Source organism: Thalassophryne amazonica, chromosome 15 (assembly GCF_902500255.1).
Source record: "Thalassophryne amazonica chromosome 15, fThaAma1.1, whole genome shotgun sequence".
Classification (NCBI taxonomy): Eukaryota; Metazoa; Chordata; class Actinopteri; order Batrachoidiformes; family Batrachoididae; genus Thalassophryne; species Thalassophryne amazonica.
The window spans coordinates 2,232,658-2,258,900 of record NC_047117.1 but is presented as its reverse complement, the minus strand read 5'-3'; the positions used below and the strand labels follow the sequence as shown (position 1 = coordinate 2,258,900).

General features: G+C 47.4%; 1 protein-coding gene across 2 annotated transcripts in view; it reads right to left on the bottom strand.

Moving 5' to 3' along the window:
- Positions 1 to 26,243, bottom strand: part of pex6 (peroxisomal biogenesis factor 6) — a 51,050-nt gene that overhangs the window by 5,559 nt on the left and 19,248 nt on the right. For both annotated transcript variants that reach the window (XM_034189258.1, XM_034189259.1), the window contains exons 4-13: positions 24,401 to 24,484; positions 21,786 to 21,894; positions 21,561 to 21,694; positions 21,233 to 21,338; positions 20,951 to 21,153; positions 20,684 to 20,870; positions 19,848 to 19,924; positions 19,651 to 19,768; positions 19,296 to 19,501; positions 14,381 to 14,442 (exon numbers count right to left, since the gene is read on the bottom strand). In XM_034189258.1, coding sequence (XP_034045149.1) covers positions 14,381 to 14,442; positions 19,296 to 19,501; positions 19,651 to 19,768; positions 19,848 to 19,924; positions 20,684 to 20,870; positions 20,951 to 21,153; positions 21,233 to 21,338; positions 21,561 to 21,694; positions 21,786 to 21,894; positions 24,401 to 24,484 — 1,286 coding nt within the window. The remainder of the gene's footprint in view (positions 1 to 14,380; positions 14,443 to 19,295; positions 19,502 to 19,650; positions 19,769 to 19,847; positions 19,925 to 20,683; positions 20,871 to 20,950; positions 21,154 to 21,232; positions 21,339 to 21,560; positions 21,695 to 21,785; positions 21,895 to 24,400; positions 24,485 to 26,243) is intronic.

Sequence of the window (26,243 nt, the reverse complement as noted above, 5' to 3'; positions counted from 1 at the left end):
CAGAACCTCCCCCAGCACCTCCGGGGGAACCCCAAGGCGTTCCCAAGCCAGCCGAGAGATGTAGTCCCTCCAGCGTGACCTGGGTCTTCCCCGGGGCCTCCTCCCGATGGGACGTGCCCGGAACACCTCTCCAGCGAGGCGTCCAGGGGGCATCCGGAAAACATGCCCGAGCCACCTCAACTGACTCCTTTCAACGTGGAGGAGCAGCGGCTCAACTCCGAGCTCCTCCCGAGTGACCGAGCTCCTCACCCTATCTCTAAGGGAGCGCCCAGCCACCCTGTGGAGGAAACTCATCTCGGCCGCTTGTACTCCCGATCTCGTTCTTTCGGTCATGAGCCAAATCTCATGACCATAGGTGAGGATCGGAACGTAGATCGATCAGTAAATCGAGAGCTTTGCCCCCCTACTCAGCTCTCTCTTCACCACGACGGTCCGATACAGCGACCGCATCACTGCAGACGCTGCACCGATCCGTCTATCAATCTCACGCTCCATCCGTCCCTCACTCGTGAACAAGACCCCAAGATACTTAAACTCCTTCCACTTGAGGCAAGGACACTCCACCGACCTGAAGAGGGCAAAGCACCTTTTTCCGGTCGAGAACCATGGCTTCGGATTTGGAGGTGCTGATTTTCATCCCAGACGTTTCACACTCGGCTGCAAACTGCCCCAGTGCACGCTGAAGGTCCTGATTTGACAAAGCCAACAGAACCACATCGTCCGCAAACAGCAGAGACAAGATTCTGTGGTTCCCAAACCAGACCCCCTCTACACCCTGGCTGCACCTAGAAATTCTGTCTATAAAAATAATGAACAGAACCGGTGACAAAGGGCAGCCCTGGTGGAGGCCAACGTGCACTGGAAACAAGTTTGACTTACTACTGGCAATGCGAACCAAGCTCCTGCTGCAGTCGTACAGGGACCGGATAGCCCTTAGCAAAGGACCCCAAACCCCGTACCCCTGGAGCACTCCCCACAGGGTGCCCCGAGGGACACGGTCGAATGCCTTCTCCAGATCCACAAAACACATGTGGACTGGTTGGGCGAACTCCCATGAACCCTCGAGCACCCGATAGAGCGTGTAGAGCTGGTCCAGTGTGCCGCGACCAGGACGAAAACCACACTGCTCCTCCTGAATCCGAGGTTCGACCATCGGTCGAATTCTCCTCTCCAGTACTCTGGAATAGACCTTACCGGGGAGGCTTGAATTTTATAATCATTTAAAAAGTATTATCAAAATAAAAATAAGTGTATGATATATATTTTTCCGTTTAAATAAATTTTTGATTCAGCTCTGTAAATGTTTTGATCAATTAATTTATTTTCATTCATATTTCTTTTTTTCACCTTCAGAACTTTTTTTCACTTTCAGATCTTATTTTTTCAGTTTCAAACTTTTGGCCCCGTTCTGGCGTGGAAGGGCGTGGCTTCGACTGAGAGGGGCGTGGAATTGTGAGTGACAGGAGTCCTCACATGATGTTGCTTTCAGGAAACGTGGGTACTTTGATAATGACTTAACACTTTCTCCTATGTGTCCCAAATTCACACAAGACCGTGAACGCAGCGCAGCATCGCTGCATGAAAATGAGGCAGGTCGCTCACTTTACAGGCTGCAGCGGAGTGTTACGAGCTTTCTAAGTGACACACAGAGAGACCTGGCTCAGCAGATCTGAAGGAAGCTTTAATATGAACAGAACCAAGCAGACCGGCCGGAAATCCAAATCCACAGCCGCCCGGAAGAGCGTTCCGGCTACCAGCGGTGTGACGAAGCCTCACCATTACAGGCCCGACACCGTGGCACTCTGCCGTTACCAGAAATCCACCGAGCTGCTGATCCACAAGCTGCCCTTCCAGCACCTAGTGAGAGAAATCGCTGAGGACTTCAAGACCGACCTCCGCTTTCAGAGCTCCGCTGTGATGCTCTGCAGGAGGCCAGTGAGGCTGACCTGGTCGGCAGCTTGCGGATCAGCAGTTCCATGGATTTCTGGTAGCGGCAGATCTCTCTCAGCACCACAGTGCCATGCCTGTAACAGTGAGGCTTCTTCACACTGCCAGTAGCCAGAGCGCTCTTCTGGCTTTGGCTTTGGATTTACGGGCGGTCTGCTTGGTTCTGGTCATATTAAGTTTACGCTGTGAAACTGCTGGCCACTTTGTTACATTGTCATTAAATTCACTATCCAGTACAACATACGGATCCACTGAACAAACTGTTACACATCGATCACAATAAACAGTTTTATCTCAAGGGTTTAAAGCCTCGTAATAAGCTTTCATTCTCTCTATTTTCTTTCACGTGCCAGCTGCATAGTAAGCAAACGATGGAGACGGGAGGAGAGTCATTATCTATCAAAATTTATTTTATTCAATCTTTTTCATTTTCAGATTACAAAACTTTTGGCCTAGATTTAGCTCCATACATGTGCAGCCTGCTGAAGACAAAGTACTCATGAGTACTCGTTTTCAGACAGCGTTATGTAGTTTTGAGGAAAAATGAAGGATAATTTTCATGAGTTTCCTTTATAAATTATTGGTTGCTTGGATCAGAAATTTCTGTTAAATATATCATATAGCAGACGAACACACTGATATTTGAGAAGTGAAATGAAGTTTATAGGATTTACAGGAAGTGTGCAATAATTTTTAAACAAAATTAGGCAGGTGCATAAATTTGGGCACCCTCGTCATTTTATTGATTTACATTTGGCACTAATTATTGGAACATGAAATTGGTTTGGTAAGCTCACTGACCCTTGACCTCCTTACACAGGTGAACCCAATCATGAAAAAGGGTATTTAAAGTGGCCATTTGCAAATATTTCCCCTCTTTGCATCTCTTCTAATGAGTGGCAACATGGGAGACTCTAAACAACTCTCAAATGACCTGAAAACAAAGATTGTTCAACATCATGATTTAGTGGAAGGATACAAAAAGCTATCTCAGAGATTTCAGCTGTCAGTTTCCACTGTGAGGAACATAGTGAGGAAATGGAAGACCACAGGCACAGTACTAGTTAAGGCCCGAAGTGGCAGGCCAGGAAAAATCTTGGATAAGCTGAAGCGAAGGATGGTGAGAACAGTCATAGTCAACCCACAGACCTGCTCCAAAGACCTACAACATGATCAATGCTGCAGATAGTGTCTCTGTGCATCGTTCAACTACAACCCCTGGCAAAAATTATGGAATCACCGGCCTCGGAGGATGTTCATTCAGTTGTTTAATTTTGTAGAAAAAAAAGCAGATCACAGACGTGACACAAAACTAAAGTCATTTCAAATGGCAACTTTCTGGCTTTAAGAAACACTATAATAAATCAAGAAAAAAAAATAGTGGCAGTCAGTAACGGTTACTTTTTTAGACCAAGCAGAGGGAAAAAAAAAATGGACTCACTCAATTCTGAGGAATAAATTAGGGAATTACCCTGTAAATTTTCATCCCCAAAACTAACACCTGCATCAAATCAGATCTGCTCGTTAGTCTGCATCTAAAAAGGAGTGATCACACCTTGGAGAGCTGTTGCACCAAGTGGACTGACATGAATCATGGCTCCAACACGAGAGATGTCAATTGAAACAAAGGAGAGGATTATCAAACTCTTAAAAGAGGGTAAATCATCACGCAATGTTGCAAAAGATGTTGGTTGTTCACAATCAGCTGTGTCTAAACTCTGGACCAAATACAAACAACATGGGAAGGTTGTTAAAGGCAAACATACTGGTAGACCAAGGAAGACATCAAAGCGTCAAGACAGAAAACTTAAAGCAATATGTCTCAAAAATCGAAAATGCACAACAAAACAAATGAGGAACGAATGGGAGGAAATTGGAGTCAACGTCTGTGACCGAACTGTAAGAAACCGCCTAAAGGAAATGGGATTTACATACAGAAAAGCTAAACGAAAGCCATCATTAACACCGAAACAGAAAAAACCAAGGTTACAATGGGCTAAGGAAAAGCATTCGTGGACTGTGGATGACTGGATGAAAGTCATATTCAGTGATGAATCTCGAATCTGCATTGGGCAAGGTGATGATGCTGGAACTTTTGTTTGGTGCCTTTCCAATGAGATTTATAAAGATGACTGCCTGAAGAGAACATGTAAATTTCCACAGTCATTGATGACAGGGGGCTGCATGTCAGGTAAAGGCACTGGGGAGATGGCTGTCATTACATCATCAATAAATGCACAAGTTTACATTGATATTTTGGACACTTTTCTTATCCCATCAATTGAAAGGATGTTTGGGGATGATGAAATCATTTTTCAAGATGATAATGCATCTTGCCATAGAGCAAAAACTGTGAAAACATTCCTTGCAAAAAGACACATAGGGTCAATGTCATGGCCTGCAAATAGTCCGGATCTTAATCCAATTGAAAATCTTTGGTGGAAGTTGAAGAAAATGGTCCATGACAAGGCTCCAACCTGCAAAGCTGATCTGGCAACAGCAATCAGAGAAAGTTGGAGCCAGATTGATGAAGAGTACTGTTTGTCACTCATTAAGTCCATGCCTCAGAGACTGCAAGCTGTTATAAAAGCCAGAGGTGGTGCAACAAAATACTAGTGATGTGTTGGAGCGTTCTTTTGGTTTTCATGATTCCATAATTTTTTCCTCAGAATTGAGTGATTCCATATTTTTTTCCCTCTGCTTGGTCTAATAACGTAACCGTTACTGACTGCCACAATTTTTTTTCCTGATTTCTTATAGTGTTTCTTATAGCCAGAAAGTTGTCATTTGAAATGACTTTAGTTTTGTGTCATGTCTGTGATCTGCTTTTTTTCTACAAAATTAAACAACTGAATGAACATCCTCCGAGGCCGGTGATTCCATAATTTTTGCCAGGGGTTGTATACAGCACACTTTGCACAAAGAGGTGCTGTGTGATGCTGTAATGCAGAGGAAGCCTTTTCTGCGTACACCAACAGAGTCGCTTGAGTTATGGTAAAGCACATTTGGACAAGCCAGCTTCATTTTGGAATAAGGTGCTGTGGACTGATGAAACTAAAATTTAGTTATTTGGACATAACAAGGGGCGGTATGCATGGCTGAAAAAGAACACAGCATTCCAAGAAAAACACTTGCTACCTACAGTAGAATTTGGAGGTGGTTCCATCATTCCCTGGGGCTGTGTGGCCAGTGCAGGTACTGGGAATCTTGTTAAAGTTGAGGGTCACATGGATTCCAGTCAATATCAGCAGATTCTTGAGAACAATGTTCATGAATCAGTGACAAAGTTGAAGTTGTTCCGGGGCTGGATCTTCCAACAAGACAAGGACCCTAAACACTGCTCAAAATCTACTAAGATATTCATGTAGAGGAACAAGTACAACGTTCTGGAATGGCCATCTCAGTCCTCAGACCTGAATATTATTGAAAATCTGTGGTGTGATTTTAAGCGGGCTGTCCATGCTCGGAAACCAATAAACCTGAGATGTTTTGTAAAGAAGAATGGTCCAAAATACCTTCAACCAGAATCTAGACTCTCATTGGAAGCTATAGGAAGCATTTAGAGGCTGTTACTTCTGCAAAAAGATGATTTTTTTTTTTCTGTTAGAGTGCCTAAATTTATGCACCTGCCTAATTTTGTTTAAAGAATTCTTGCACACGTTCTGTAAACCCTATAAACTTCATTTCACTTCTCAAATATCATTGTGTTTGTCTGTTATATGATATATTTAACTGAAATTTCTGATCCAAACAACCAACCTGTACGTCACACGCTGAGAAATGTGAGTAAGAAGTTTTCTGGAAATGCACCTGCTATTTCGCTGAGCGAGATGAATAATTAGCAATAAAACACATCAGAGACCACTAATAATTACCGCATGTGCTCGGACAGACTTACAATCATGAATATTTTGATGTTGTGTTCCTAACCGAGACGTTAAATAACTTTCTTTCACCTCCAACAAAGATGTCCTGATTGTTTTTCACCAAACTGAACTTGCTGAGTCTGACCGGCAGCAGCTGCCATCACATTTTGGGATGGATCTGCAAAAACAGCTGATCTGTGAAAGCCTGAGTTCTGGGAGCGGTTCGGCACCACGCCACCAGACCACTCTGGGTTTTGGAAAAAAACCAGTTCATCCTGTTGACTTCTCCTGATTCTTTTATTCATACCGTCCCAAGTAGAGTCCAGAAACAAACCGTTCCTCAGGTTAGATTTACTCAAAGTTACGGTGAGATTTACAGATCACGCAAGAGTTACATTCAGCCAAGAACCACGAGCAAAGAAAGACAGAACTTTTTATAAACAGCATTCGTAGACGTTACAATGGGCGGGCCTTATTCTCGCAACTCCTTATCTTATTGGCTCCCGTAGACAGAGAGGAAGGCCCCTCCTCCAAGCCACGCAGCTCACGTATGATCAGCTCACGGTTGAAGCCTGGCTTATCGCTCTGCATGTGCAACCTTAACCAGTCACTTTGCATGCACTCTTAAGCCCTGGTCCCACCAAATACTGAACAGTGAATAATGAGCCACGCAGCATGTCTTTTTTTTTTTTTTGCTACGAGAGGATTTATTCAGCTATCGTGGGAGAATAGAGGCTCTTAGAGGCAGCATATTCTGCTAATGAGGCTCATCTCTGAGCGTGGCACTAATTTCAAGAAGTTCAACAGCGTGGGGGAGTTTGTGTACGAGTTACTATGAGGACAAATGAGGATTATAGAGGCGTGTTTGTGGTGAGGACGAGGCTGTTAAAAGCTCGTTATCTGAGCACCTACCAGCTACGAGGAGAGGACAGGCTATTTTTGGAGAGGCTCCGCCCTCTTGCACACACAATTCCACCTGCTTTGTGTGCTGGACGCTGTATATAAAATAATTATTTTGTAGCGGATTAATTGTTTTCTATCAAAGCTTGGATGTTGAAAACACCTCTAATCGCTTCTGGAATCACAGAGGACTGTTTCATCTGGACACTTTTTTCCTCTCTCTCATGCACTGATGTGGAAAACGGATTTGAAACAGCTTAAAAGGTAACTATTCGGAATGTTTTTATTTTAATAGCTTGGTAAAACAGTTGGATGTTCATTCATTCTATATAATCAACTGTAAAAGTATGTCTATGATAGATTTAATATCTTGTTAATGGATCAGGAGCTCCGCTGTGTGTGCGCACTGATACAATGACTCGCACTCAAAACGAGCATTTAGGCAGAACAGCAGCGCACGCAAAAGACATAAATGGATGAACACAAAGTTAAAGTGGGATCACAGTGTCAAAAGAAATAAAGCCAGTGAGAGGATGTATGCCTGTCCAGGAACCCGTGGTTTGGTTCTCCCTGGTCTGCTGCAGACCAGGGAGACCTGGTCTGCTGCATTTAATGGCTCTAGAACACAGCTGAACGGCGGACTGTGCAGGAGCGTCTATTTTTGGACTGTGTTTAAAAAATGTGACATCTTGAATGGATGCTGTGAATTGAAAACCAAAACTTTAAAGGGACCAAGTGTGTGAGGGCTGGAGGTTTGGACAAAACTCAAGCCTAAACATGCATCAACTGTTGTGTGGGCCGCTGAAGAGGAGGTACTGCTGGCCTACCACCACCAGATGGCGCCCTGCTTGGAGTGCGGGCTTCAAGCACAAGAGGGCGCCAGAGCCACTGGGAGTGACAGCCGTCACTCATCCTCAACACCAGCTGTCACTCATTCATCTCATCACCATCACCATAAAGGCCGGACGGCAACTCCACCTCCTCGCCGAGAAATCTTCTACGATTAGAGGTAACCTTCTCTGCTGTGATCACTGTTAATCTACTATTGTTCTGTGTGCAGTTGCATGCCCGTGAAGACCCAGGAGAGGGACAAACGGGAGCTGCACAAGTAAAGACGTTTCCTGGAGGTGGAGGTTATCCCTCTCGGAGGAATCACTAATAAAGGTTGCTGGGTGTGAGGACTCACACTCACCACCTTCTGTTTCTGTCTGCCAGCAGTACCAGGGCCGACAACAGAGGACAGAGACCACCTGGGGACTCAGGGCTTGGCGGCTTCGGTGTTCTTCAGGCCGTTGGTGGTAGAAGCGGTGTGGGCCCCGGCTCTTCGTTCATCCGAGGTCTCCTATCTTCAAGCCTGCCCGCAGTCCTCCTGTGTATGATTGGCATTACTCTTGTTTATATTCCGTTGTGTTCTTTCGCAACATTAAATTGTTACTCCTTCTCTTATCCATTGTCCGTTCATTTGCGCCCCCTGTTGTGGGTCCGTGTTACGACACTTTCCCAACAGGATTTCTCGGCCATTCGTCATGGATCCCGAGGGGCGTCAACCACAGCTTGAACAGCCAATGGGAGAACAAGGAGCGCAGGCGTCAGCAGGAGGCGTGGTAAGTGATCTGCAGCAAATCCTTACCGCTTTCACTGCTCAGTTACAGCTAGTAACCGAGCAAAATGCAGTCCTCAATCAGAGGATGGAGGCTCTCACCGCCAGAGTGGAAGCACGCGAGTCGAGCGTCGCTGCAGTGTCTCCTCCTGCTGGCCCGGGGCCTAATGTAGATGTTCCATTGGCCGTTCAACTACCCCCCCCACCGTCCCCTGAAGCTTACATAAGTCCTCCCGAACCGTACGGAGGCTGTGTGGAAACGTGCGCAGACTTCCTAATGCAGTGTTCGCTCGTTTTTGCACAGTGTCCAGTCATGTACGCAGCAGACGCCACCCGGGTGGCTTATGTAATTAATCTGCTTCGAGGTGAGGCACGCGCTTGGGCTACAGCGCTCTGGGAACAGCAGTCATGGCTTCTGACGTCATACGCTGGGTTTATACGGGAATTCAAACAGGTGTTTGATCATCCCAACAGAGGCGAGACCGCCTCGACCGTGCTGCTGTCACTGAGACAGGGGCGTCGGAGCGCAGCTGATTACGCTGTCGACTTCCGCATCGCGGCTGCGAGGTCGGGTTGGAATGACGTTGCGCTCCGCGCTGCCTTCATAAGCGGACTGTCTCCAGTACTGAAGGAGCATTTACTGGCTAAGGACGAACCGCAGACTTTCGACGGGCTTGTCACTCTGGTTATACGCTTAGACAACCGCTTGAATGAACACCGTCGGGAGCAGGCCGGGGGGCGTGGCCGGGCACAAGCCGTCCCTCTCTCTTCCGGGTCTGAAAGGGTGACGTCGTCCCCACGCTCCATTGCCAGTGGGCTCCGTGTGGCAACAGCTCCCCCTGCTGATGAAGCTATGGACACGAGCAGGGCCAAAGTGAGATCTGATATCAGACAAAGGAGACTGGCCCGCGGGGAATGTTTTTACTGTGGCTCATGTGAACACATGTTAAAAGACTGCCCCAAACGGTCAAACACCAACGCCCGTCCTTAGAAACTGGGCTAAGGGTGGGCCATAACATGTGCACGGGGAAACCCCGCAAATCAGCACGAATCCCAGTGTTAATCCTGAGTGGGAATTTAACCCTTCACGCCCCAGCACTGGTGGACACGGGGTCCGAAGGGAATCTGTTGGATAGCAGATGGGCAAAGGAAGTGGGGCTCCCTCTAGTGGCTCTGCCTTCGCCCTTGAAGGTACGGGCACTAGATGGCACTCTACTCCCGCTAATCACACACCGGACCCAGCCTGTGACCCTGGTTGTGTCTGGGAATCACCGGGAGGAGATAGTGTTTTACGTGACACCTTCTACCTCCCGAGTGATTTTGGGTTTTCCTTGGATGGTGAAGCACAATCCCCGGATCGATTGGCCGTCTGGGGCCGTGGTGCAGTGGAGCGAAACCTGCCACCGGGAGTGTTTAGGATCCTCGGTTCCTCCCGGGATCACGGCTAAGGAGGAGGTTAAAATCCCTCCCAATCTGACGGCGGTGCCAGGGGAGTACCATGATCTGGCTGACGTCTTCAGCAAAGATCTGGCGCTCACTCTTCCACCGCACCGACCGTACGATTGTGCCATTGATTTGATTCCGGACGTTGAGTACCCGTCCAGTAGACTGTACAACCTCTCACGTCCGGAACGCGAATCAATGGAGACCTACATCCGGGACTCCTTGGCCGCCGGGTTGATCCGGAACTCCACCTCCCCGATGGGTGCTGGTTTCTTTTTTGTGGGTAAGAAAGACGGCGGACTCCGTCCATGCATCGATTACAGGGGATTGAACGAGATCACGGTTCGCAATCGATACCCATTGCCCCTCTTGGATTCGGTGTTCACACCCCTGCATGGAGCCAAAATATTCACCAAACTCGATCTTAGGAATGCGTACCACCTAGTTTGGATCCGGAAGGGAGACGAATGGAAGACGGCATTTAACACCCCGTTAGGTCATTTTGAGTACCTGGTCATGCCGTTTGGTCTCACCAATGCGCCCGCGACGTTCCAAGCATTGGTTAACGACGTCTTGCGGGACTTCCTGCATCGGTTTGTCTTCGTATATCTGGATGATATACTCATCTTTTCCCCGGATCCTGAGACCCATGTCCGGCATGTACGTCAGGTCCTACAGCGGTTGTTAGAAAACCGGCTGTTTGTGAAGGGCGAGAAGTGCGAGTTCCACCGCACTTCTTTGTCCTTCTTGGGGTTTATCATCTCCTCCAACTCCGTCGCCCCGGATCCGGCCAAGGTTGCGGCGGTGAGGGATTGGCCCCAACCAAAAAGCCGTAGGAAGCTGCAACAGTTCCTCGGCTTTGCAAACTTCTACAGGAGGTTCATTAAGGGTTACAGTCAGGTTGTTAGCCCCCTGACCGCCCTGACCTCCACCAAAGTCCCCTTCACCTGGTCGGACCGGTGCGAAGCCGCGTTTAAGGAGTTGAAACGCCGATTTTCGTCTGCGCCAGTTCTGGTGCAGCCTGATCCTACTCGCCAGTTTATAGTGGAGGTGGACGCCTCAGACTCAGGAATAGGAGCCGTGCTGTCCCAGAGCGGGGAGTCCGATAAGGTTCTCCATCCTTGTGCCTACTATTCCCGCAGGTTGACCCCCGCTGAACGGAATTATGACGTGGGCAATCGAGAACTCCTCGCGGTGAAGGAGGCTCTAGAAGAGTGGAGACACCTGTTGGAGGGAGCTACGGGGCCTTTCACGGTTTTTACGGACCACCGGAACCTGGAGTACATCCGGACCGCCAAGCGGCTGAACCCCAGGCAAGCCCGCTGGTCCCTGTTCTTCGCGCGCTTTGACTTCCGGATCACCTACCGCCCCGGGACCAGGAATCAACGATCCGATGCATTGTCCCGGGTGCACGAAGAGGAGGCCAAGGCCGAGTTGTCGGACCCCATCGACACCATCCTTCCCGAGTCCACTGTCGTGGCCACCCTCACCTGGGACGTGGAGGAGATCGTCCGGGAGGCCCAGGCAAAGAACCCGGACCCGGGAGACGGTCCGAAGAACAGACTCTACGTCCCACCAGAGGCTAGGGCTGCCGTCTTGGACTTCTGCCACGGATCCAAGCTCTCCTGTCATCCCGGAGTGCGTAGGACCGTGGCAGTAGTCCAGCAGCGCTTCTGGTGGGCGTCACTGGAAGCCGACGTCCGGGACTACGTCCAGGCCTGCACCACCTGTGCCAGGGGCAAGGCGGACCATCACAAGACCAGGGGTCTACTCCAACCCCTGCCTGTGCCTCATCGCCCCTGGTCCCACATCGGCCTGGACTTCGTCACGGGCCTCCCGCCGTCCCAGGGCAACACCGCCATACTGACGATAGTGGACCGGTTCTCCAAGGCGGCCCACTTCGTGGCCCTCCCGAAGCTCCCGACGGCCCAGGAGACGGCAGACCTCCTGGTCCACCACGTCGTGCGTCTGCATGGGATACCGTCGGACATCGTCTCGGATCGTGGTCCCCAGTTTTCCTCACAAGTCTGGAGGAGTTTTTGTAAGGAGCTGGGGGCCACCGTACGTCTCTCGTCCGGGTATCACCCACAGACGAACGGCCAGGCAGAGCGGGCGAACCAGGACCTTGAACAGGCTCTTCGTTGTGTCACCTCCGCGCACCCGGCAGCCTGGAGTACCCATCTGGCCTGGATCGAGTACGCTCACAACAGCCAAGTATCTTCTGCCACCGGCCTCTCCCCCTTTGAAGTGTGTCTGGGCTACCAGCCCCCGTTATTCCCACTTGTGGAGGGAGAGGTCGGGGTACCCTCGGTCCAGGCCCACCTGCGGAGGTGCCGCCGGGTGTGGCGGACCGCCCGCTCTGCCCTGTTGCGGGCCCGGACGAGGGCCAAGGCCCATGCAGATCGCCGGCGTTCCCCGGCCCCTGCATACCAACCGGGGCAGGAGGTGTGGTTATCCACCAAGGACATCCCGCTCCAGGTGACATCCCACAAACTAAAGGACCGTTTCATCGGGCCGTTCCCCATCGCCAAGATCCTCAGTCCGGCCGCAGTGAAGCTGACACTCCCGGCTTCACTGCGGATCCATCCGGTTTTTCATGTTTCTAAACTCAAGCCATACCACACCTCACCACTCTGCACCCCTGGACCCGACCCACCTCCTGCCCGGATCATCGACGGGGAGCCGGCATGGACTGTTCGTCGGCTCCTGGACGTCCGTCGGAAGGGTCAGGGTTTTCAGTACTTGGTGGACTGGGAGGGTTACGGACCCGAAGAACGCTCCCGGGTGAAGAGGAGCTTCATCCTGGACCCGGCCCTTCTGGTCGATTTCCACCACCGACACCCAGGAGGCGCCCGTTGAGGGGGGGGTCCTGTTGTGTGGGCCGCTGAAGAGGAGGTACTGCTGGCCCACCACCACCAGATGGCGCCCTGCTTGGAGTGCGGGCTTCAAGCACAAGAGGGCGCCAGAGCCACTGGGAGTGACAGCCGTCACTCATCCTCAACACCAGCTGTCACTCATTCATCTCATCACCATCACCATAAAGGCCGGACGGCAACTCCACCTCCTCGCCGAGAAATCTTCTACGATTAGAGGTAACCTTCTCTGCTGTGATCACTGTTAATCTACTATTGTTCTGTGTGCAGTTGCATGCCCGTGAAGACCCAGGAGAGGGACAAACGGGAGCTGCACAAGTAAAGACGTTTCCTGGAGGTGGAGGTTATCCCTCCCGGAGGAATCACTAATAAAGGTTGCTGGGTGTGAGGACTCACACTCACCACCTTCTGTTTCTGTCTGCCAGCAGTACCAGGGCCGACAACGGAGGACAGAGACCACCTGGGGACTTAGGGCTTGGCAGCTTCGGTGTTCTTCAGGCCGTTGGTGGTAGAAGCGGTGTGGGCCCCGGCTCTTCGTTCATCCGAGGTCTCCTATCTTCAAGCCTGCCCGCAGTCCTCCTGTGTATGATTGGCATTACTCTTGTTTATATTCCGTTGTGTTCTTTCGCAACATTAAATTGTTACTCCTTCTCTTATCCATTGTCCGTTCATTTGCGCCCCCTGTTGTGGGTCCGTGTTACGACACTTTCCCAACATCAACGTCACGTTATCATGGCGCTACATGGATCATATGCGGCGACATGAGTCATTGGAGGCTGGACGGGGCTCACTAGAAGCACACGCGAGGTACAGAGAGGCGCCTTAGTCGCAGATATGTGATGGCTTAAAACATGGATCCATTATTCAAATAATCGCTGACACACCCATGTGTGGCTCATTATTCATGGATTATTATTCGGTGGGACTGAGGCTTAAGACAAATAACCAGATGGGAAACAAATAATCTGCAAATTATAACCACTCAAGCAAAGCAAATACTTGATACCAAAAATAAAGTAACAAAATAAGGAATTAACACACAGATATATCTGACAACCACCACCTCTCCAAAGTAACCACCGATCAGGTGACATGTGGGCGTGTCCTTGGCCTTCTCCAGTCTCTGAGGTCCTCCACACAGACACCTGTGTCCAGAGAGACTCCCCACATGGACTAAATGTGGTGTCTGATGTTCCCTCACAGTGTCAGTGATCCTCCTCATCAGAGTCTCACTAAGTAACTGTTCACTGGACACAAAGTCATTCCAGCAGGACCCAAAGATCCTCCACAGAGACCTGGGACCGGGTTTACTGGACTTTTTTCTTTTGGTTGGTAAATACATGATGAAGGACCTGCTGCAGTGACCCTAGCGGCCAGAAGAAGACCTGAGCAACTTCAACATTTTATTAAAGACAAGATTAATATGAGTTCAAAGCAGCGAGCTTCGGACAAATGTGGACATGGATTTCCGACCTTTCACCCCAGCAGCTCAAGCCACTTTCTGCGGGTTTTAAAATAATTGATGTTGAACAAAAACCACAGAGTTCAATGTGTAAAATAAGACGGCACACAGAGAAAACACCTTCACGAAGGCCAAACCATAAAAGTCAACTTTTTCATAGCTGCAGCCTTTTTTAAGTCAAACAAACTCAAAATGTGACGGCTTCTATTCCAGGTCAGACTCAACCAAATCAGGTTTTCACATTTGGACTAATCCTCCTAAAAAATGTTATGTACGCTGCAATACTGACCTTCTCGAACGTTCTCTTCACTCTGACCCACGTACATGTTGATGAGTTCTGGACCTTTGACGCTGCAGAAAGACAAAGAAAGAATTTCAAACGCTGGACAAACTTATAGACAGCAGGAAACCCCAAAACTAAGAAAAACATAAGACAATAAAATTCCAGCTATATTCAGATAAAAAAAACACTTCAGAATCCTAAATATCTGTTCTATACTGCCTCCTACTAGAAGATACAAGCAACCCATCCTGAAGACTGCAACACTGCAGCCTCAGACAGCCCACGGCAGTCCCAGGCTGTCCCGGTGTCGCAGACCAAACGGTCCGTCCCGCCTCCACTGCGCATGTGTCATTTGTGACCACAGCTGAATTCATGTGGAAATGATTGTTGTAGAAAAGCTTCAGATATCTGTGGCTGAAACAGATGATGACTGGAGGCAGTTTGAAGCAGAAACGAATCAATGAACCGCAGCTGATGACGCATGCGCAGTGAAGGCAGGGGGGACCGATTTTTAGAGGGGACCGTTCGGTCTCCGACACCGTGCAAAGACGGTCCACAGCCGTCTCAGGCTGTCCCATGCGAAGACAGCCCATGGCCGTCCAACCCAAATTAATGTTCTGGTGACTGAGCTGAATGAAGGTCACAGTGACCTGAAGTAACGTTTTGTCCACTCCGATTCAAAACGATCTTTGTTTTCATATAGTGTTCTGTAAACAAGGCAACATTTAAAGATTTATGTGTTCACACTAAAACTACACCTGCCGGGACTGTAGGTGGCGCTGTATGTTATGTGAGTGCATGTGTGCCTTTTTCTGTCATTCACTGGACTTTCTACAGCTGGAAAACAAAACAGACAGAAACAGAGCGAGAAGTTACCAGCTAAAAACAAGCTAAATATTAAAGGATTCATTCTCCATGCTTCAGTTTGGATTTGTCTCATGTGGACCTCAATCATGTTCTGATTAGCCTTTTGCTAGAAACCAATGAAAATCAATGTTTGTTTTTCTGTATTTGATCAAAAAAGAATGCCACATGAAAAAACTATGGATTTGACAAAGACCGGAGCGCAAGACTGAAAAAAACAAAACAAAACAAAAACAACATATTTTACAAAGACAGACGCACCACACGGAGAAACAACATATTTTACAAAGACAGACGCACCACACGGAGAAACAACAGATTTTACAAAGACAGACGCACCACACGGAGAAACAACAGATTTTACAAAGACAGACGCACCACACGGAGAAACAACAGATTTTACAAAGACAGACGCACCACACGGAGAAACAACATATTTTACAAAGACAGACGCACCACACGGAGAAACAACAGATTTTACAAAGACAGACGCACCACACGGAGAAACAACAGATTTTACAAAGACAGACGCACCACACGGAGAAACAACAGATTTTACAAAGACAGACGCACCACACGGAGAAACAACAGATTTTACAAAGACAGACGCACCACACGGAGAAACAACAGATTTTACAAAGACAGACGCACCACACGGAGAAACAACAGATTTTACAAAGACAGACGCACCACACGGAGAAACAACATATTTTACAAAGACAGACGCACCACACGGAGAAACAACATATTTTACAAAGACAGACGCACCACACGGAGAAACAACATATTTTACAAAGACAGACGCACCACACGGAGAAACAACGATTTTACAAATGACAGACGCACCACACGGAGAAACAACAGATTTTACAAAGACAGACGCACCACACGGAGAAACAACAGATTTTACAAAGACAGACGCACCACACGGAGAAACAACAGATTTTTAACAAAGACAGACGCACCACACGGAGAAACACAGATTTTACAAAGACAGACGCACCACACGGAGAAACAACAGATTTTACAAAGACAGACGCCACCACACGGATTCAGACAGACGCACCACACGGAGAAACAACAGATTTTACAAAGACAGACGCACCACACGGAGAAACAACAGATTTTACAAAGACAGACGCACCACACGGAGAAACAACAGATTTTACAAAGACAGACGCACCACACGGAGAAACAACAGATTTTACAAAGACAGACGCACCACACGGAGAAACAACAGATTTTACAAAGACAGACGCACCACACGGAGAAACAATAGATTTTACAAAGACAGACGCACCACACGGAGAAACAATAGATTTTACAAAGACAGACGCACCACACGGAGAAACAACAGATTTTACAAAGACAGACGCACCACACGGAGAAACAATAGATTTTACAAAGACAGACGCACCACACGGAGAAACAACAGATTTTACAAAGACAGACGCACCACACGAAGAAACAACAGACAGGAGCGCCAATTTGGGGGGGAGGGGGTGGGGGGGGGGAAATCTATGGATTTTACAGAGACAGCAGCACCACATGGAAAAAAAACAATAGATTTTACAAACACTGGAGCACCACACGGAGAAACAATAGATTTTACAAAGATCAAAGAAAAAAAAAAAAACAATGAATTTTACATAAACAGGAGCGCCATATGAACAAACAATGGATTTGACAAAGATCAAAGAACCACATGAAAAAAACTATGGATTTTACAAAGACTGGAGCACCACAAGGGAAAAAAAATGGATTTTACACAGACCAGAGCACCACATGAAAAAAAAAAAACTATGGATTTTACAGTGGGGAAAATAAGTATTTGACCCCCTGTCAGTTTTTCAGGTTTTCCCACCTACAAAGAATGTAGAGGTCTGTAATTTTTATCGTAGGTTCACTTCAACTGTGAGAGAATCTAAAAAAAAATAAATCCAGAAAATCACATTGTATGATTTTTAAATAATTAATTTGCATTTTATTGCATAAAAAAGTATTTGACCCCCTAGAAAAACAGAGCTTAACAACTGGTACAGAAACATTTGTCTGGCATTACAGAGTTCAGACGTTTCCTGTAGTTTTTCATCAGGTTTTCACACACTGCAGCAGGGATTTTGGTCCACTCCTCCATACAGATCTTCTCTAGATCTTTCAGGTTTGGAGTTTCAGCTTCCTCCAAAGATTTTCTATTGAGTTCAGGTCTGGAGACTGGCCAGGCCACTCCAGGACCTTGAAATGCTTCTTACGGAGCCCCTCCTTAGTTGCCCTGGCTGTGTGTTTGGGGTCATTGTCATGCTGAAGACCCAGCCACAACCCATCTTCAATGCTTTTACTCCATCCTCCCTTCAATACGGTGCAGTCGTCCTGTCCCCTTTGCAGAAGAGCACCCCCAGAGTATGATGTTTCCACCCCCATGCTTCACGGTTGGGATGGTTTTCTTGGGGTTGTTCTCATCCTCTAAACATGGTAAGTGGAGTTGATTCCAAAAAGCTCTATTCTGGTCTCATCTGACCACATGACCTTCTCCCACGCCTCCTCTGGATCATCCAGATGGTCACTGGTGAACTTCAAACGGGCCTGGACATGTGCTGGCTTGAGCAGGGGGACCTTGCTGCCCTGCAGGATTTTAAACCATGACAGCATCATGTGTTACTAATGTAATCTTTCTGACTGTGGTCCCAGCTCTCTTCAGGTCATTGACCAGGTCCTCCTGTGTAGTTCTGAGCTTTCTCAGAATCATCCTTACCCCACAAAGTGAGATCTTGCATGGAATCCCAGACCGAGGGAGACTGACAGTCATCTTGTGTTTCTTCCACTTTCTAATAAATAATCATAACAGTTGTTGTCTTCTACCAAGCTGCTTGTCTGTTGTCCTGTAGTCCATCCCAGCCTTGTGCAGGTCTACAGTTTTGTCCCTGGTGTCCTTAGACAGCTCTTTGGTCTTGGCTATGGTGGACAGGTTGGAGTGTGATTGATTGAGTGTGTGAACAGGTGTCTTTTATACAGGTAACAAGTTCAAACAGGTGCAATTAATACAGGTAAAGAGTGCAGAATAAGAGGGCTTCTTAAAGAAAAATTAACAGGTCTGTGAGAGACAGAATTCTTGTTGGTTGGTAGGTGATCAAATACTTATTTTATGCAATAAAATGCAAATTAATTATTTAAAAAAAATACAATGTGATTTTCTGGATTTTTTTTAGATTATGTCTCTCACAGTTGAAGTGAACCTACAATAAAAATTACAGACCTCAACATTCTTTGTAGGTCGTAAAACCTGCAAAACTGACAGGGGGTCAAATACTTATTTTCCCCACTGTACATAGACCGGACTGCCATACAAACAAACTATGGATTTGACAAAGACCGGAGCACCACATCTTCCATACGAGGTGTTTTGTTTGGTGCTTCAGGCTCTTGTGGAAAAAGCAGTTGATTTAATACCATTTTGTCCGTCGTGATGACAGCTTGTTAGCTGATGTTACAGGTTGTCATCCTAACAGTCATCGAGGTGCAGATTACTGCCAAAAATGCATTTAATGATCCACCAAGAGTTTAAAAAAGTAGTTACACTATTTACAACATCAAGTGATTAATTATGAGCTGCTGTGGTTCCACAGGTGGCGCTGTGATGTAATCCCTTCAGAAACATTCTGTATTGTTTGTGCACATGGAGACGCAAATCCAGGGTTTTCAGATTTACCGCCCCCCCCCCATTTTCAAATGCTGTTATTTTCGGTCACTGAAAACGCCATTTATGTGTGGACAAAATTTCAAAACAACTTACACAGATATACCTTAATCTATTCCCGTGTGGGCGGGGCCTAAGTATCAGTGGTTCTGACTAATGAGAAAAAATGGTCCAAACACAAGAAGCCTGTGGTGTTCATGTCTAATGAACGAGCTTGTGGTTCTGTGGTGGTTCTACTGACCCACTGAACCCCGGTGGTCTGAGCAGAGGAGGAGATGGTTTTCTGACTTCAGAGATTTGATGATTGTCCGACCCAAGGCCAGAGATGGAGGGTAAGAAATGTAAAACCGACACTGTCCTTACCTAAGAAAGGTCATTGAACACTCTGTGGCCACAGCCTTGGCGAGCAGAGTTTTTCCAGTGCCGGGCGGTCCATACAGCAGGACTCCAGTCCGGTTCAGACCCAAAGACAGGAGCTGTGGATGCTGCAGGGGAAGCTGAATTGTGTCCAGGATCTCCTTCTTCACCCGTTGGAGACCGCCGACATCCTCCCAGTGCACTTTTGGAATCTGTAGGTGTTTAGAGCCTGTGTTTAATCAGTCGTAGGTCATCAAGAGAAGGTTTTAGAGCAACTCACATAAAAAAAAAAAAAAACATGACCCAGAAAGAAGATCTAAGTCCTAAACTCCCCAGTCCCAAAAGCCAGACCCTGGATTACCTTGGGCGCACCGATGGCCCGGGATTGGTACTTTTGCAGAGTCTCCAGGGCATTGATGAAGTCCTGGTTGAGGATGGTCACTCCACTTAAACACAGGTCCTCCTGCTGCCGACCCTGACTGCACAGAAACTAGGTTTTCAAATCAGGATCACGATCTGAATTCAAGTACTGGAGCAAAGATTTCAGTCCTGTTTTACCAGATCTGGAGGAGCCTCCTGCAGGCAGCTCTGCCGGCCTCCACCACCACGGCACTCAGATCCCCCAGAACAAAACCCTGAGGAGGAGAAACCTTCAGGTCAAACCTGCATCTGATGTGACGGGACCAACAAGAGCCAGGCGACGGGTTCACAACCTGTCTGTTGACCCCACAGAGAGGAACTTCAGGTGTTGGTTTTTGGTTTTCTTTGGTAACTATTGCAGGGGTTAAACTGATTTTTATCATCTGAACTTCTTTCGTCCAATAAGCAGACAGCAGGTTTTAGCATTAAGCCCCTCCCCCTCCCCTGTGGTTAGTGTTTGTAGCACAGAGCTAAATCCTGTTAGCTGAGACGGGTCCAGAACCTCCGATGGGAAACAGATGAGGCTGGTGACATTGAGATTAAGGAGTGAAAACTTTAATTTGCTGAGACACAAAAGCTTTTGATTCTTTATGTCTTAAACTTTGGATAACCGTCTGCTTCAGGAGTCTTCATGTCGTCTGTGTTCTTGCTCTGGGGGTTGGGTAGGTTAGATCTTACTTGTGTGAAGTGACTTCAGGCAGCTTTGTTGTGATTTGGTGCTATATAAATGAAATAAATTTATTACATTTATGGACCCAAAGTCCTCGTCTGTTCTAACACCACAGAAGGAGCCGCCTCAGGCACCTTCAGCCAGATTCTGTTTGGCACAAATGGACAACCTGCAGCACTCAGCGTCCTGAGGGCGAGGATTTGGAAACACTTGGTTCAAATCTGTCCTGTAGGTGGCACTAGAGGGCAATTAGAAAGCTCGACTCTGGGACGGACACAGGCTGGGTCTTTTTTTTGAGACATACTGCGGTCAGTCTGGCGATGTGCTGCAGGTTGATGTCTCTCCCCAGATGAAGGTCTCTGCTCAGAGCGGCGAGCACGGCGCAGCGCTGCTGCTCATTGGGCCTCTCTACTGCCACCACATGGAGGAATGCTGCCATGACATCCGACGACAGCTCCCGAGCCCTGGAGGCCGTCGCCACCACCACCACACTGCGAAAAAACAAAATTAAACACAGAGTCTGCAAGTGGAACAGGCTCCTCCCACTGCTGCAACGTCATTGAACCATCACCTGGTGGAGACGCCGCTGAGAAGGCGGCGCAGTGCAGCCTCCACCCTGCCGTCCTGCTCAGCTCCCCCGTGAGGCTGGAACAGGAGGTGCAGGTTTCTCAATAGCAGGATGCAGGGCCGCAGGGTGTCGGCTCTTTGAAACGCCGCCATCAGCTTGGCCTCTGAGGCTGCAGGCGTGTCGGCGCACAGCGTGACGCAGTCCACCTGCAGGAGAGACACTCTGAGCACGGCTCCAAAAGCTCTGCATGGTTCCTCTGAACACGTGACCGCTCGGTCCTCGTACCTTCATCAGATGGAGGTGGAGCCTCTGGCCTGCAGTGCTGACCGCTGTGACCTTCCCACTTCCTGCAGGACCGTGAAGCAGGACGGTGCAACCCGACAGTGAACTCCTTCACCAGACAAAACATTGGCGTCACTCACGTGACCCTGCTTCTTCACCGCTCACACTCAGGTTTATTTAATTTCACCGTAAGCTAGCGTGACACGGCGCCGCCGCGGAAAACTTTGCAGGATGAGATCAAAGCGGTCTTGACTCCACCCATTTATTTCTGAGTCGTCTTTCACCATCACACTCTCGCTGGTCAGGTCGTGTGTGTCGGCGGTGTGGTTACCTGTGATGGAGGTGTGGCATGATGACGCTGATCATGTGGTCCACGGTCTCCGTGAGGCCCGGCGGAGAAAGGCTCCTCCACAGGTCAGCTCCGCCTACAGAGGCGGGGGGAACACGGCTGCTCGTGGGCGCCCCCTGAGGACAAACACAACAGTTGTATACTGATGTTACATCAGAGTAGTAGTAGTAAAGACGGCACTGTCTGAGGTCAAAGGTCAAACCTCACCATGTACAGTGACGTGTGACATCTGTCAGCCAGGTAAGCTCCGCCCCCATCATCTTCTGGCTCTGCAGATGTGCACACCTTCTGCACTCTGAAGAAGAGGACCGGACTCCTAACAGAGATCAAAGGTCAAACATGCTGCGTGTAGGAGACACTTTGTGCCCAGCGACGAAAGTGAACCGCAAAAAAAAAGAAAAAAAAAAGAAAAAAAGGCCTGTAGGCCCTGGTGGGGGGTTGAAACTTTAGATGCTATCAGATGCAGATTCTGGTGCATTTTCTGGTCAATTTTTCCAACACGTTGTGTGAAAAGACTATTTTCTCATGTTGTCCAGATGACAGAACTGTAGCACACAGACTGTCCACTGGATCAGAACACGGTGAGATCACTGTTCCACTAATCCACATATTCCCGTTGCACTGTTCCTGTTCTCTCTTCATCCAAACATTTGACTTCAGCAGTTTGTGTTTTTGTACCAACTGATAGTGTCTTAAAATAAACTCAAAGTTTAAAGCTGCACCTGCTGTTCATTAAGTCACTAACAGAACTTTTAGTTCTCAGGACACTGATTTGGGTTTAAATTTGATTCTGATTTTTCCGTCCAGCGCCGACGTCAGCGTTTCTGGGAAACTCACAACTTCAGTGTTGCACAAAACGACACACAGATGTTTTCTGCATTAAAATCTGACGTCTGTGAGCGTGTTAATTATTTATCAGATTTTTATTAACATGAATATTTCACATCTGTGTAACAGAAGAAACCACAAAACGCAGATTTAGCAGGTTAACACATCATGTTTCCATGGAGACGGTTTGAAGTCAATTCATCCCAAAGACAGTTTGATTTGTGTGAAATAACTCTAACGTCAACGGACAAAGAATTCTGTCAAAACCACGATATAAGATGAGCTGCTCGTTGAGGTCCCGAGGTCCAAGCGGACGCTCAGAGGGGATCGATCATTTCCTGTGGCAGCTCCTAAAGTTTGGATTGATCGACCTGTACATTAGGCCTCTTCATGGTCTGTTTTTAAAACCAATCTTCAAACCCACTTTTATTCACGGGCTTTTAACACAATATGAGACTCGCTCCGTTTGATTGTTCTTTTTGTGACCTCATGTGCAGCACTTTGTTTCAGTTTTGGCTGTTCAAAAGTGCTCCATGAATAAAGCTGAGTTAATAAGATCAAAGACTTAGCGGGAGAGTTAACATTTCTGTATCAATGAAGATTTTTAGGAGTCAGTCAGCGTTTTTGGTCCTTTTGCTGGAACCAGCCCCGAACCCTGCAGCAGAACAATGTTTCATCACGACACAAAGGTCATGCTAAAATCTGTAACGCCGTCATCACTGGTGCCAAATAAAATGAAGACAAGCTTGTCAGAGTCACCTCGTGTCCTCACAGAGACACCTTATGTTGTCACAGAGTCACCTAGTGTCCTCACAGAGACACTTTATGTTGTCACACTCACCTAGTGTCCTCACAGAGACACTTTATGTTGTCACAGTCACCTCGTGTCCTCACAGAGACACCTTATGTTGTCAGTCACCTAGTGTCCTCACAGAGACACCTTATGTTGTCACAGTGTCACCTCGTGTCCTCACAGAGACACTTTATGTTGTCACAGAGTCACCTAGTGTCCTCACGGAGACACCTTATGTTGTCACAGTCACCTCGTGTCCTCACGGAGACACCTTATGTTGTCACAGAGTCACCTCGTGTCCTCACGGAGACACTTTATGTTGTCACAGAGTCACCTCGTGTCCTCACAGAGACACCTTATGTTGTCACAGAGTCACCTCGTGTCCTTACAGAGACACCTTATGTTGTCACAGTCACCTCGTGTCCTCACGGAGACACTTTATGTTGTCACAGTCACCTCGTGTCCTCACAGAGACACCTTATGTTGTCACAGTCACCTCGTGTCCTCACAGAGACACTTTATGTTGTCAGTCACCTCGTGTCCTCACAGAGACACTTTATGTTGTCAGTCACCTCGTGTCCTCACAGAGACACTTTATGTTGTCACAGTCACCTCGTGTCCTCACAGAGACACTTTATGTTGTCAGTGTCACCTCGTGTCCTCACAGACACTTTGTTGTCACAGTCACCTCGTGTACTCACAGAGACACTTTATGTTGTCACAGAGTCACCTTGTGTCCTCACAGAGACACCTCGTGTACTCACAGAGTCACCTAGTGTCCTCATGGAGTCAAATTGTGTCGTCGGAGTCACCTTGTGTCCCCACGGAGACACCTTGTGTCCTCACAGGGACACCACGTCTCCCCACAGACAAACCTCATCTCCCCACAGACACCTCGTGTCCCTACTGAGACACCTCATCTCCCCACAGACAAACCTCATCTCCCCACAGACACCTCGTGTCCCCACAGACAAACCTCATCTCCTCACAGAGACATCTCGTCTCAGAATCCTGAGTACTGTGCATTTTCCATTTGTCCCTGATTGACTCAGACCAGATCACTGAGGTGGTCGAGGTGATCTGCATTACTATGTGCAGTACTTTGGGTCCTGAGGACCTAAACGGGGTCCCAGTGTTCTAGAAGAACTGAACAATCAGCAGGTTCAGATGGTCTGGGTTGGTTCTTGGTGCGTCTGGGTACCTGTGGATTCCCTCGGCGTTCTTCTCCAGCAGGTCTGGATGGTTTCCAGCTGGGACTGACAAGACGTCTCCCAGTGAGACGAGTCTACAATGAGATGGACAGACGGGTTGTGTTCAGCGTGAAGTCAAAACCTAGCTAATGTTGGGCAGCAGTGCTGCTCGCATAAACTTTGATACATGTGAACATAAAGTCAGCATATGTTAGCACTCTGTTATGTCTGTCTTAGCTTGCATAAATGACGGCGCTAATGTTAGCAAACCAACATACTAACCCACAGGTGGCCATGCCAAATTCGACTGGAAACACTAACACTACAAATATCATACAGTAGTATGAGGAAACTGCAATAGTGTGTCAACATGCAAATATAATGTTAGCAATGACATTAATCTGCCAATGATAGCATCGAATTAAAAATGTTGCGACATCACCAAAGACTGTATGCTGTATTAGCATAACCATGATCGTCTGTACAGGTGCTTTGGGGGTGTTAACATGTTAACTTTATCAGACACAGACGTGAGGCTGTTTAAACATCACGCTGCTCTCAGCTGACCGCCGCTATCGTACATAATCAGTTGATCAGCAGCCTGTCAAATCACTTCCAAAATCAGTTTCTCCACAGAACAGTGTGTGTGTGTGTGTGAAAACCATAAAGAGATTAAGAGATTTGTCCTTTATTCATTGGTTTTGTTTTATTTGCTGTAGAAAACCACATGACCACATTACCTGCAAAGGAGAAAATACAGTGAGGAAAATAAGTATTTGAACACCCTGCGGTTTTGCAAGTTCTCCCACTTACAAATCATGGAGGGATCTGAAATTTTCATCTTAGGTGCATGTCCACTGTGAGAGACATAATCTAAAAAAAAAAAATCCAGAAATCACAATGTATGATTTTTAATAATTTATCTGTATGTTATTGCTGCAAATAAGTATTTGAACACCTACCAACCAGCAAGAATTCTGTCTCACAGACCTGTTAATTTTTCTTTAAGAAGTTCTCTTATTCTGCACTCTTTACCTGTATTAATTGCACCTGTTTGAACTTGTTACCTGTATAAAAGACACCTGTTCACACACTCAATCAATCACTCCAACCTGTCCACCATAGCCAAGACCAAAGAGCTGTCTGAGGACACCAGGGACAAAACTGAATTGAAGATGGGTCATGGCTGGGTCTTCAGCATGACAATGACCCCAAACACAGCCAGGGCAACTAAGGAGGGTTCCGTAAGAAGCATTTCAAGGTCCTGGAGTGGCCTGGCCAGTCTCCAGACCTGAACTCAATAGAAAATCTTTGGAGGGAGCTGAAACTCCAAACCTGAAAGATCTAGAGAAGATCTGTATGGAGGAGTGGACCAAAATCCCTGCTTCAGTGTGTGAAAACCTGGTGAAAAACTACAGGAAATGTCTGAACTCTGTAACTGCAAACAAAGGCTACTGTACCAAATATTAACATTGATTTTCACAGGTGTTCAAATACTTATTTGCAGCAGTAACATACAAATAAATTATTTAAAAAAATCATACATTTGTGATTTCCAGATTTTTTTAGATTATGTCTCTCACAGTGGACATGCACCTAAGATGAAAATTTCAGACCCCTCCATGATTTCTAAGTGGGAGAACTTACAAAACTGCAGGGTGTTCAAATACTTATTTTCCTCTCTGTAAACCACCTGAACCTCTTTACTTGGACCTTCTGGACTTTTGGCCTTAAGTGGTGTTCTGGACGACACCTCGGTGTGAACTTGTGATAAACCCTGAACTAACGCCAGATACAGTATATTCCTAGTGTCTCCACTACACTGTTATTATTATTTTATTTTTACTTTTATTT